Source organism: Solea senegalensis, linkage group LG2 (assembly GCF_019176455.1).
Source record: "Solea senegalensis isolate Sse05_10M linkage group LG2, IFAPA_SoseM_1, whole genome shotgun sequence".
NCBI classification, from domain to species: Eukaryota; Metazoa; Chordata; class Actinopteri; order Pleuronectiformes; family Soleidae; genus Solea; species Solea senegalensis.
In genome coordinates, this window is record NC_058022.1 from 17,836,198 (window position 1) to 17,849,880 (window position 13,683).

Genomic DNA, 13,683 nt, shown 5'->3' on the forward strand with positions numbered 1-13,683 from the left:
TCTAACGTCTAATAATAATGTCTAAATTGTAAAGTGGAGAAAAAACCCTTTGTAAAATATAAAGGAAATTATTTCAACTTATTTCATTGTTTCATTCAAAAAAACACACCACATGATATATGACAAAATCCTGATCTGCACTTCCTAAACTCCTTCAGGGCTGATACACTCTCTGTTTTATTTAAGAAAATATTTGATCATGTAAATAATATATATGGTCGAATAAACCATGCTTTTTAAATGTGTATTGAAGAAACCAAATATTCAATGTGGCCATAAAGATCCTTCTGTAAAAAAACAAACAAACAAACAACCCCCCCAACTAATTTAATAAGCATAACAAATGATATCAATAATTGAAAATGTTTGGAGTTACAATTACAAACCCATTGTTTTTTAAAGTACTGGCATCCCCCTTGCTATTAAAAAAACACTAACGGGGGAAATAAATATTAAATGTTTAATTTGTTCAGGGTTTATTTCTTCTATCTTCTTGAATGTTTACAATTCTGTAAATGGGTTTTAATGTATTCGATAATTCATGATGAATGTGACCCCTAAATGCTGCGTTCTCTTTGTGGAGGATGCTGCCGCTATCTCCGCTTGAACACACCCCCCTCATTAACATATGTAGATAAAATAAAGTCAAAGCTGCATAATGTTTTTCTTTACTTCTCAGACGTATTCTCATTCCTCACTGTCACACAGAGGGGGAATCAGATCAAATCCAGCCATTTTATGCCAGCGGTTTCCTGTCCACAGCCTCTTCCTGACGACCTCCTCCTGGCTGCCTGCCAGAGTGTCGATCACTGCATCTGTCCGTCAGCAGAATACCAACTGATTAATGCTTTCACTGTGACCATTAATAAAACTGCCAAGAGGCAGATTTCTCTAATTGAGAGGGACAGCAAAGGGCTGCATTCAACCAAAGAAGGACATGTACAGTAGAGACATGTCCACTGTGTGTGTGTGTGTGTGTGTGTTTTAGAGGTAAGCTGCTCTTGCTTCCGACAACCAGTGATATAGTTACTCTCGTGTAGAATACAAACAGAGCGCTCTTATTTATGTGAAGGCTAAAGACTGGGTGTACACAGAATGTTTTATGATTTTTATTGAGTGCCTTTTCCTGCTCTGTCCAGCTCTGATGTTGATTTTGTGCACAGCACCAGCAGAATCACTGTGGTGTCATGATGAAGTGCCGGTGTCTCAGCCACTGGCACCGGCAGTGATCCACAGGCACACTGCTGGACACACCCTGACTACTTGGCTCTTTTGTTCCATCCATCTCTCCTCATCTCACACAGCGTTGCAATTATTTGTTGTGGAGGTGACGGGGGAGGATGTACTGCTGTGACACACATCTGACTGGAAGTTTATGTCTAATGCGCCTAAATACGGTTAAGGATAGCCTCTGTTTTTTGAAAACAGGTGTTTTAGTTGTTTCACTTTGACAGATCTTTTTGCTTGTTTACACCTGCACCATATGATAGCTCTATATGGGTGTAAAATGTATTGATGCACACTATAAATATCACAATATTTATTGTTGTTTGAATATTCTTCAAATATTCTTCACAGTATTTCTGTGCTGTATTTCAGCCTATGATCACAAGTTGACATCAAGCTTTCAGCCATTTTACTCTCTCCCCTTACTTCGTCTCCCCTTGCCAGAAATGATGCATTATTTATGGAATATCACAATCTATTGTATTGTCTTCTCTGTATTGGGATATGTATGGTCTTGCCAGATTGAGCTGCGGTTCATCTGGTGGAACACGTTCTACACTGTCTTATCAATTGAACACCAGAAGGAGAAATACCAGAGACAAAGTCCCACATGTGATTCCTATCAATAAACCCTCTTTCAGTGAGGAGCATATATTCATGATGGAGGTACCAATACTGATAGTGATGAGCTTTGTGGTGATCAGCCATTATAATATGCTTTGTGCCATTACATTTCTATTTGATCTAATCATACATTTGGTTACGTTTTGGTCTCTTCAGGAGATGCACAAGCTTAATCCTTTATTTCTCCCATGTTCGTTCAGAAAACACTGTCCATGTAGGGTGTCCAGGGTGATGTTTTGGGTGCATTAATGGGACGAAGTGAACCCGAGAGTGGTTAGCCGGTCAAAACAAGGGCCTTTCTGCATGGAGTTTACATGTTCTCTCCTAGTGTGCATGGTTTTCTCTGGGTTCTCCTCCCACAGTCCAAAAACATGCAGGTTAAGTGGACACTGTAAATTGACCGTATAGGTGTGAATGTGAGTGAATGATTGTTCGTCTCTGTGTGTTGACCCCTGCCTTTCACACTGTGCCAGCTGGGATTGGCACCAGCGACCTGGAGGACAATGGAGACTATGGATGGATGTTACTGTCTCTGTTTCTTCATTAACAAATGATGTAACATTATTTATATTTTGTGTGAAAACTGATCTGAAAACTGACTCAAGCTAAATGATCAGACCTGAATGAGGGAGCTCTTGTGTGAATACAGCAGCAGTGCAGGGGCGGACACCAAGTGTTTGTCCCATCAAACTGCTGAATGATACTTTTTTTGAGCTGTAGAATTCACTTCTGAATATTTTCTTTGTGTCTTCAGTCATACTCCAACCTGTTTGTAACCATCGCACTTTAATGTTGCTTTTGCCTCCATCTGTCTTGACAAAAAACTCAGATAAACACTTCCTGTGTGCAGTGCAGGAATGCTGCCAGCCAAGGTGAGATCTAAATGCTGCTACACTGAGGATGGTTTCACACCAGAGCTGTTTATGAACTGTGGTCCGCTTTAAACGGCTCAGAGTTCATTTCCTCGGATAGTCTGCTTCATTTGAGCAGGTGTGAAAGCTCTTCCAAACTCTGGTTCTGCCTGAAAACTTGCAATTGAACCCTGGTGTGGTTCACTTACAGCGGGAAATGCAAACGGACTATCCATCGAACCAAAGAGAGGAAGTGAACCAACGGGAGGAAGTGAGGATAGCTCTATCCTGGTGTGAATGTACCCTGAGAAACACAGAGAGAGTCATGTGAACCTGCTTTATTAGCACTGTGTGAACTCATTTGAAGATGGTTTGAATATATTGGACAGTTATGCACTACAGTTTTAAGTAGAGCAGAGAGAGATTGTCTTCTAATCGAGCTTTCCATATTTACACGAGGTACTGACTTAGTGTGGAATAAACTTAATTCACTTCAGCACAGCTGAAATTCTGTAGCCTGCTGGCAGAGTATAGATCAAATTGCTGTAATAATCTATAATTATTAGTATTCATAATTCACATTAAATTGTGTTTTCTTGAGTGCACAGCAGCCTTTCATCCACCTTCAAGCTCAAGCTGAGAGCATCTTAAAACCTGTGAATGGAAGCTTCACAATTAATGTCTAAATGCTTTTAAAACATCTCAGTTTCTCCCCCATGACAAAGCCACTGGCCACACTGTGTGCGTTGGCATCAAGGTTTATTATCCTTTATAATGTACAATATACAAAAATATAGGGTACCAAAAATTCACAGTGTCTAAAAGGCAGTGATTACAGTCTACACGACAGGTCTAACAGTACACCTGGTAAGTTGCATAGAAGGGCAAAGAGCCTCACATCACCAGGGACAGAGCTCAAAATGGACCAATCACACGACTGGCTTTCTCCCCGGGCCAATGAAGGCTTAGTTCGGACTGAGACAGGACTGAATTCCGTTTAATGTGTTCATTTGTCTATCATGTTGAATTCTCAGGATCAGTGCTACGACCGACTTATTTTCAGCCTGGGTTCATGTGTCTCTGCAAACTGGATGTTTGAGCAGCTGGAGGAGGTCAAAAGCCAAGGGCAGTTGGTCACATTGTGGAGCTTTCTCCCCAAACAAACCTCATGGTTGGTGTGTACTTAGCTGCTGCACTTTTTTTTTTAAACAACTATAAGGCTTTTTTTTTTCTTCTTTTTTCTTTTAAACAAACAGTGTTAGCTATACACTATACAGATACATTTACACGGTCCTCTTGTGGTCATTAAATGGGCTGCAGAAGGCTGTCGCTCCTATATACACATAGAGCTCTCATTTCGTGCACGTACGGTAGCTAAACTGAAAAAAGCATTTCTGGGCTAGCATTCGTTGATCAGGCAATAATAATAAAATATAGCTGTGGAAATGCCCTTTTATAAACCAAGCACTGACTATAAATAGAGTCCGTTCAACCTCCAGCAGGAACCAGAGGAGCAATGCTTTAACTTACAATGATTAACATCTCGTACATGAAGTATAGAAAAAGAACAGGAGAATGTCTGGAGGGTCAGTGACACAATGTGGGGACAAAAAAGCTGTTACACACCTCCTCATATATCGTCATATGTATGAAAGCATTTACATTGTACAAAATACAGCTAACACCCCTTTGCTCATTCAGGCATACAGACACGCAGAGAGTTTCACACACACACACGCACACTCATTTAGATCTTCACACAAGCAAACCTCGAAGCAAGCATAATTTAGTTTTATGTTTCTTTTTCTTTTTTTTTCTTTCTTTTTTTTCTTAAAAAAGATTGTAACCAAATAAATGTTTTTTTTAAGACTGGTAACATTTCACATTAGAGCACAGTAACAATATGGTAATATTGTGGTAATTATTTTGTAATAGGGAAGTAATATTATGATTATACAACCTTATACATATTGTAATTACAAGTAATAGGTTGGTAATAATGGTAAAATAGTGTTTGCGGCATGAGATGGGATGAATTTCAACATTATAATATTTTAAATCCCAAACATTTTTAACGGAAAGGTGATGGTAGCCTACAATAATTCTCTTTACTTTAAATATGACATGGTTTTACTTTATTCATCTTCTACCGCTTTATCCTCCACATGAGGGTCACGGGGGCCACTAGTGCCAATCTCAGCTGACATGAAAGACGGGATACACCAGATCTCCATATTACCACACACATTACATAACATTACATTTGTTATTACCAAGCTGAAAATTTCATTAGAAATAAGATGATATTAACCATAATTACCTCCATATTAAACAATTGTTACCATCCTGCTACCACGCTGTTATTGTTACCTTGCTCTCTTTCTTTTAGTGTGCATAAAAAACACATCAGTTTTTCCATCACATTTATTGTTTGTCTTTGTGTGTGTGTGTTAACATATCAGGAACTGAAGATGCCACGGTTATGGAGTTGCTGAACAATCAAGAAAAAAAAGAAAAGAAAAGAAAAGAAAAGAAGGAATGTTTGATTCATCAGAGCGAAATTAGAGAAACGACAATTAATTAGCTATAGCTCATGTAACAAAATATTTCCTCCTATGCTACGGCTCGTCTGAGCATAAAACAATTATCTTAAAAAAACAAACTTAAAAAAAAAGATAACAAGTGCCAGTCTACTAGCTTATTCTACCATCATAGAAAACCCGATCCAGTTGTTCAGCACACTGGCCATATTTGATATGACCACTGAGCTATTTTAGCACTCAGTAGAATCGATGCATCCACTGAAGAATCAATTGGAGAATCAATCAATTCTCTTTTTTTATAAGTCTTTATTGTTCTTGTGGAAAAGAAAACAGAAGTATTGGAAAGAAAACATATGTTGCCCCTGCGCTCTATTGCATACAGGCACCCGAGGCGTTCCAAAAGCTATATGTACAGTTCCATTTCCCACAATCCCCCTTGCTTTGACTGTATGAATAAACACCCTTGTCCAGAAAAGGCGTGACTCGGATCATAAGGTGATTTCAAGTCTATTCCACTCCAATTCCTGCTGATGTTTAGCGCTGTGTCTCTTCCAAACAGCTGTGCAGAAACTTGACTCAAAAGTTCTTATCTTTTCCCGTCACGTGAAATCTCAACAATGGAGGGCGTTGATCAGCCCCAAAGAACCGAGCTGATATTGATCTCTAATTTATTTCATCATTGACTTCAATGACTGAATTGTTGCGCTCTTGCTCTGTAATGTGTGGCAAGGACGTGAAGATATGCGCTGTTTATTCTCAGTAACTGCCTTTGTTGACGAGGGACTCGCAGTTTATTACAGGCTGAGAATGTGTCTTATGTTAGAGAGGCAGACAATGCTGACCCAGATAAATGTTATGTTTTCATTACGTTTTTCTGTTCCTGTTCTTCTCTGTAATTGCTCAATTCAGCACCTGTGCTGATGTGCTCTAGTCAAAACAATCTGTCTGAAGCCATAACTCCACTGTTTCTTCCACTGGATCCTCTCATGAACACGATGCTCTGGGTTGACACTGCTAAGTCAGGTCAGGCCCCTTGCATTAACACAATCCAAGCTGGCTGCACCAGTCCCTGAACGCACCGGGACATGGGCATTGTTGTCCAAACCCACATCTCCTGATGGAAAGTTCCAGAAATGCCCTTGAAAACACAAAGCCTACCAAGTGGAAGAGACTACGGGAGTGAGGAGAGTGGCCATGGGCGAACAGAGGAACCTGGCTTCAGTTATGTCACCATGGCGTCGGGGCGGTGTCCGTTTGGGTCGGCAGCAGGGGGGTTGAAGAGCCGGTGGGGGAGCATGTCTCAGCTGTTGTTGCTGTGGTTGTAGGTTCTGCATGGTGACGGGGAGGAGTTGGGCTGGTAGTCATATTTGCCAAGTGGTGTGGGGTAGTAGGTGGTAGTGTAGACGTTCGTCTGCTGGAGCGGTGTTGGGTAAAAGTTGGATCTTTCATCTGGCAGCAGGTTGTTTTTGTTCAGTGTCTGGGAAAATGAAAGAGAGGAAGAATTAATCTTCCCACTTGTATAGAGACTAATATTTCATATAGAGAATGAATGACTTGTTCTGATTGCCAGGCTAGTTGTCGAGCTACCTGTTTATGGACTGTGGCTTTTCATGTCATTCTCAGCAAGATACCAAATGCTTGCATTTATTGATTATCCCAATTGGAATTTCACACCTGATAATGATGTTGCTAATGTATTATCTTGAAATAAGCACATTCCCTGTAATGTGGAACTGCTTCAAATGCAACTCAAGTTGAGATGTTTTCTTAAACATTTGATTCTGTATTGATACAGACTCTGTATGTTGAATCCTGTAAAAAAAAGGCTATTTTGTGGACTTCAGTTAAAGACAAGATGGACTGATTTACTGAACGTGCTATTTCATTTTTAATAACCTGCATGTATTGCCCCCTGAATTAAACTGAGAATCTGGTCTAACATGTGTTTTTACTTGATCTTCTCTGCTCCTCTTGTCCGACTGCCGCCATACTGTAGTGTTGAATTGAAATGTTGTACAATTAAAAACTGCAAATGGGTTTGTGGATGGGAATTTCTGTTACTTTATTTGTCCTCTATTTTATTTTTGTTGTCTTTGTTTTCCTCATGTACCTGGATTTATTTTATTTACAAAATTGGGAACACTAAACTCTCATTTGTAAGCCGCATCATATCCTACCTTAGTTATATCTAAGTTTGTCGAAAAAAAGATTGTTGTCGTGGTAGTAGTATCAGTATATTTTTGGCTTCAGGTGAATAAAAGAGCTACACGCATTCACATACACGCCTTTATGTGAGTGTATCCATAACCAAAGCAAACCAATTGAACAAATTTCATTTAGGTCTTGTCAATGACACTCAATACATGAGTAAATGCGATGGCAGGAATTGACTACACTTAAAACCCACATTTTTTTTCTAATGCAATTGCTGAGTCTTAGTAAAAGCTGAACATAAGATGAAACTCATTCCAGGTGAAGCATTAGTGTAATGTAATCCATCTGAACAACTCAGCAGGGCCAAGGCAGTAAGATAATCAGGTTAGAGTCAGTGAAATACACAACGATGGGCATCATAAATTGGCTGGGAGGAGAGGGATCTGCTGGATAAACAGCACTGTGCTGGTACACAGCGACACAGGCTGCTGTGAATCCAGCACAGACTGGCTGCCCTCTTTGGTTATTAAAGCTAATGAGTTCAGGCTCTCAACACCACAGCAGCTGTCAGCGTCTGCATCCACACAGCAAAAACAATAGCAGCGAGGACAATAAGTGTCAGGAGGCTGACACAATCAAAACACAAGGGAGGGTCACTGTGATTAGGCGCCTTGTTCATGCCACTTCCTTGGTAGGATCTTCGATAGGGTCATGTTGATGGGAAAAGTTTAGATGCCGGCATTCTTTGGCTGATTGCAGACAAAACTCACGCGTTAACAACCTGACATCGAATGGAAATTAAAAAAATCACCATGCACCGTGCAAAGAATCGTGGACACACACGTTTCAGTGGATAATAACCATCAAGTGTACAGCCAAGCCGTAGAAAAAATACATTAATTTACATTTTCAACTGTTGACAAGAAGTCTAAATGAGCTTGACGAGGCTGATTAAATGATTACAATATGGTTAAAGAATAAATTGGAATGCCTTTATTGTAATTGTATGTGAAATTGGTGTCCCTCATTAAATGAGAACTCCATACATTCACACACCCACACACAAAAACAATAGATCATACATACATATGCATGTGTCTATACACACATAGTTATACACTCTCCCTCCACTCATCTCTTCACGTCATCCCTTGACAGTTCCTCTGTTCTTTTTGATATCTTACCAGCAGTTATTCCCAGTGAGTTTTCTGTAGTGTATGATCCCATTTGCCTGTTTCCTGACTCGATTTTTGCCTGCTGATTTTGTACTTTTGTTGTACTTTCTACAGACTGATACTTTGCGTCCCGACCTTGGAGTTTGCCCTGGTAAAGAGACTTGTTTCATCCTTTGAACCTGTCTGAGTTTGAGACTCTCACTCTCACTCTCTCATTTTCTCCAAAGGTTACTTACTATATAGACTGAATAGAAATAAAATACTCTAATGAATAAAAATGTGTGTATGTGTGTTACAGTATATCTCACTCAGTTCTGGAACGATCTACTCATTATTTTACTGACACGTGGAGCAAACAATGTAGTTAGTGGAATTTGAGTGCTGGGCTATGATGGATTGGTGCCAACAGTCAATGTAATATCCTCTGATTGGCAAGTTTACTATGTGTCTGAAAGAGCTGTCAAAATGTCTGGTGGTAATTTAATTTAATGGTGAATCAATAAAGTTTATTTGATCTTAATAATTTGAATATGCTCTGTAATCACACAGGCAGCGTCGGGGTCCACATAAAACAGATTGAAAGAATCAAAATAACCTGGGGAAAATATTGTGGGGATCAATGATGAGACAAACTGTTGACTTCTAATTAACTGGAACCAGTGACAGGGAAAAGAAAGTCTGATCAGAGCTTTGATGCTGACAAAGAAGATCTAAATCAACCAAGTCTTGTTATCTACAGCTGTTGATAACAAGCACAGTTTGGAGCATTTTACCGAAACAGAAACTTGAAGCAACATATGGTTCGTTACGCAGAACCATCTGTGACGGATTTGTTGCAATATCTTTAGAAAAGGGCAGGGCAGGCACTTTTAAAAAATAATTGGCAGGTAATTGGAAGAACCATCTGTCTATCGCCGTCTATCATAGTCGCTGAAGCCAGTCGATAAGTGAAAGCCATTGAGAAAAAGCCCTAAATGCCGTCCGAATTGACTGATGACAACGTCTACACTAATCTCATTAGCAGTAGAAAGTAGATAAATCAAAATGCTTAACAAAATCAACATTTTAAAAAGATGATAATCTACAGACAAATAGACAACGTGCATAGATGAATAAGAATATAATAGGGAAAGTGTGCTGCTTTTCAAAGATATCAATAGAATTTTGACATCTAAGCTTACCAGTATGACAATGACTTGCAAGGTTATTGAAAACCAATCATCTTGAGTTCTACTAGTCAGTTAGCATTGAATCAACGGAAACTAGGCACAAAACTGCATTAAAAAGTCCATGTACCTGTGTTGGAAATAGTTCCTTGACTGTGTTGTAAATGTGAATGCACAGTAGCGCGATATCAGTAGGAGGTGGAGGGCTGGCTAACGCTTCAGAAAGTTAATGGGGCTCATTAATAAGGACTTGGTTTGTGGGCATTAGAAAGGCTTACAGCCTATAGGTTCTTTATAAGTGCAGGGAGGAATAAAAATGAATAGCAATTCATCATCTGTGGTTAACGCTCAATTGAGATAAATGCATGAATAAAGGCTCTAAATAAAACATGAATCACAGTCATCGCCCTTGAATCTTCAACATTTACAACGCATGTGTTTGCCTGTGTGGGTAACACAGAGTCAACACTTGTTCCTCACTTGTGTTACTTTTTTATGATCATGTACCTTGAACTCCATGGGCGTGTACTTCTCATTCTTTGGCGTGGTGTTGCCCTTGTAGTTGAGGTGGTTTGGGGTGGTGGGGTGAATGACAGCTGACTCCTGCGAGGGCTTATGGTAACGTTGACAGTAGACATAGATTAAGAAGGACAGCAGCCCCGCCCCCAGGAAACAAGACACACCGGTGGCAATTAGGTGGATGGAGGTAAACGCTGGGGAATAAGAGAATATACATAGCATGTTGTTATGAAGGTCACCATACAGTATTGCATCTTACTTTGACAAAAACTTGTCTTCCTGCACTGTTGATCTTGATCACAATTATCATTCTGAGCAGGATTAAGACAGATTTCAAATCAGCATTGCAAAGGTTATCCAGAAGCGTAACGCTGAAAACTTGCAGAGTATAACTAACTTCCTCCATTCAGTGAGAGCCTTTGCTGCACATCCTCCCCCGAGCTTTGCCTGTGCAGAATTATTCATATAGGTGCACTCATCAGTATTACCCTCTTCACAATGCTCACGACAACACTGTCTGCTGCCTCAGCGCTCTTCCACAAAACCTCATCCTCACCCACGTTTTTCATTTGGTTGATTTAAGTCAAATGAAAAACATACAGTATCGTGTGTGTGTGTGTGTGTTCTAATGGGATTAGTTCTAACAAGCAAAAACCTCATTGCTTCTTGGATTCTTTCAGTGCTACTTAAAAAAAAGCAGACACTTAAGTGTGTCGTGCAAATGGCGTAATTTGACGTAGGTGTTTCAGACTGAACTCGGTGCATGAATTGTTGTTTGACTGCACAAATTAAAGGTCCTTTGTGTAAAGTTTACAACGGTTTATTGGCAAAAGCTGAATATACTGCACGTAGGTTTCTTTTTCTAATTGTATAACCGCTTTAGAATAGAATACATTTTGGTTTTCTAACCTTAGGATAAGCACTTCATGGCCTTGCTTTATGGACGCTGTTATTTTGTGCAGCCATGTTTCTGCAGCAGCCCAAACAAACAAAACCAGCTTGAACATGCATTCACATTTTGAAGTAGCAGCTTTTCAACACAAACAAACAACAACTTAATTTCTGTGCTTTGAAGGTCACCGTATTTTCCTGATGCACAATGCAAAGGGGGGGCTGAGTAGAAGAGCCTTCTGTGAGTAACAATCTGCAGTCCCACCTTTAGATGTCACTAAATGTTACACGCTGGATCTTTAAGTGTTGCACCTCTCTTGTGTACATATCTGTCTTTTCGAAGACATGTTGTTGGGTTGTATTTTTAGTTTTCTACTGACGATTAATTTTAGGTTGTGGGGTAAAGATGTTTCTTGGCCCATGGAGCAAAATCAAGGCCGTTATTCAATCATTAGACAGCTATACCACTGTGTATTTAGTGCTTCTTCCACCTCCTGATTGGCTGTTAAAATTCTCGTAAAAACACGTGTATGAAGATGCACATATAATGTATGACAACTCACATCATGGGGAGACATCTGTGGAAACATACAGGCGTAAAAAAATGCACAGAGAAACAAAGTGAAGGCAGCTGTTAATCCACTTACCGCCACAGTGTTGGTCCTTATCAAAACCAGATGCAGGCAGAATGACTGCAGAGAGGGAGAGGAACACAGGGTCAGACACACACATGCACGCACACACACACACACACACACACACACACACTCTCTCTCGGGACAAACAGCCTTCACAACACAACAGGCACAGACTGTAACACCAGGAGATTTGACACATGGAAAAACAAAAAAACAGTGAATGAGGGATTGAAATGTTGTTTCAAATACTGGGTCCGCGGAGATTAATTTTTTTTCTTAGTGAAATCCAACACTATAGATTTGAATGGACTGCGCTTCATCTATTTGACCCTCCTTGATGGCGTGAGGGACACTTGACAGCAAGGAAATGACTTACAGCTACGACACATCCTGACCCCCACGTATGCTCAGAGAAAAACAAGAAGGGAGCAGGGAGAGCTGATGTGTGCGTGTGAACAGTTTTAATTGCAGCGCCACATCTTCTGATCCATTTTTTTTTTTGGCCTCATTTTTCAGCGTCCCCGCAGCCGCCTCTCCTCTGCCAGTGACCTTAACAAATCCATCCATCGCCTCATTGAAATTTGCACTGAAATTAGATGTGATTTGGTGTTGTGACAACCCATTAATATTAATCGCCTTGGTCTGGACTCATTAGGGATGCCAAGTGTGGGGAGGACTGACTACAGCAGGCTGTGAAAGATCATTTCAGGAGAAACTTTATGGGATGGTCACCAGCATAAGAAGGTGTGCTGAAGCCCACAGGGTAAAAAAAAACCCCATCATACTTGTTGGATTCACCTGGACAATTATTATTATTGTTAATTAGCAAAAACAGATGAGTTTAAAGCACAAAGAAGATTTTGGCCACGTACACACAAACAAGAATACAGATGAGAGAGTGCTCACAATAAATGACTCTGATACAATGTGCATACAGTACGTGACAATGGCAGATGAGCCCTATGTGACACAGTCACAAGGCGCTGATAACAAAGATTTGGTCTAAAGGAGGACTCGCGGTGTGTTGTCTGACTCTAGAGACAACAAACAAAACTCAGATGTTCAGACTTCACAGAATCCAAAGAAAACAAATCAATAAAAAAGGCCTGATGTTGTTAACATTTCTATCTACCGCCCTAGTAAAAGGACTGGTAACAGTATTTGTTGATAAATTGGATAGTTTATTGTAAAGGTGTGGTATTAATCCGTGGAAAACTACACTGAATAATATGACTATGTTGTGTTATTGTTCTATAAATCAAATATATTTATTCTGAATGGCCTGGAATTACAAAACTTACAAAAAGAAAAATTTTCTTTGGCTGAATTAAAGGGTGCCGTTGTGTGCATACATTTGGCATTTAATGATTCTTTTGTTTGTCCAACAAAGAAAAGCAACTTTGAAGATGTCTTTTTGAGCTCTGGGAACTTGGGATTGGCAATTTCCTTTGGCTTGACAGCAAGAATGATCGCGTCAGAGCGGATGGAAGTTTGTGTTTTCTTGTTCACTCATTCTATTTATTTTAACTGTCAAATAATTCTTATCCATTGTACGTGTTGTTTACTCTGCATTCCATATCAAAGATACTGGGTCACACAATTACATTTAAAGTTGTCGGGAGCCGCAAAGGTTAGAGAAGTACATCATTCATTTCCCAGGGTTTGCCTCTTCCACATCAACATCTGAGTGTTGAGACCAAATTGTCCAGTGGTGCTGATCAGTAGCTGACAGGTGTGAGCCCTGCTGAGGTGTGAAAGTGTGTAACTGCAGCTCTGAATAGAATTTCACATTCAAACAAAGTTAACTCACACTTTCCACTCAAAATTTCTCAATTACACTCATAGAAAGCTGGAAAACCTTGACCTGCTATAATGACTTTGAAGGAGGCTGCACA

At 39.9% G+C, this 13,683-nt stretch overlaps 1 protein-coding gene across 2 annotated transcripts in view; it reads right to left on the reverse strand.

The window, feature by feature from the left end:
* Positions 1-3,444: 3,444 nt before the first annotated feature.
* sema5ba (sema domain, seven thrombospondin repeats (type 1 and type 1-like), transmembrane domain (TM) and short cytoplasmic domain, (semaphorin) 5Ba) overlaps positions 3,445-13,683 on the reverse strand; it is a 155,699-nt gene continuing 145,460 nt past the window's right edge. For both annotated transcript variants that reach the window (XM_044015138.1, XM_044015129.1), the window contains 3 exons: positions 11,798-11,842; positions 10,248-10,453; positions 3,445-6,722 (listed from right to left, as the gene is read on the reverse strand). In XM_044015138.1, coding sequence (XP_043871073.1) covers positions 6,546-6,722; positions 10,248-10,453; positions 11,798-11,842 — 428 coding nt within the window. In that variant the 3' untranslated portion in view covers positions 3,445-6,545. The remainder of the gene's footprint in view (positions 6,723-10,247; positions 10,454-11,797; positions 11,843-13,683) is intronic.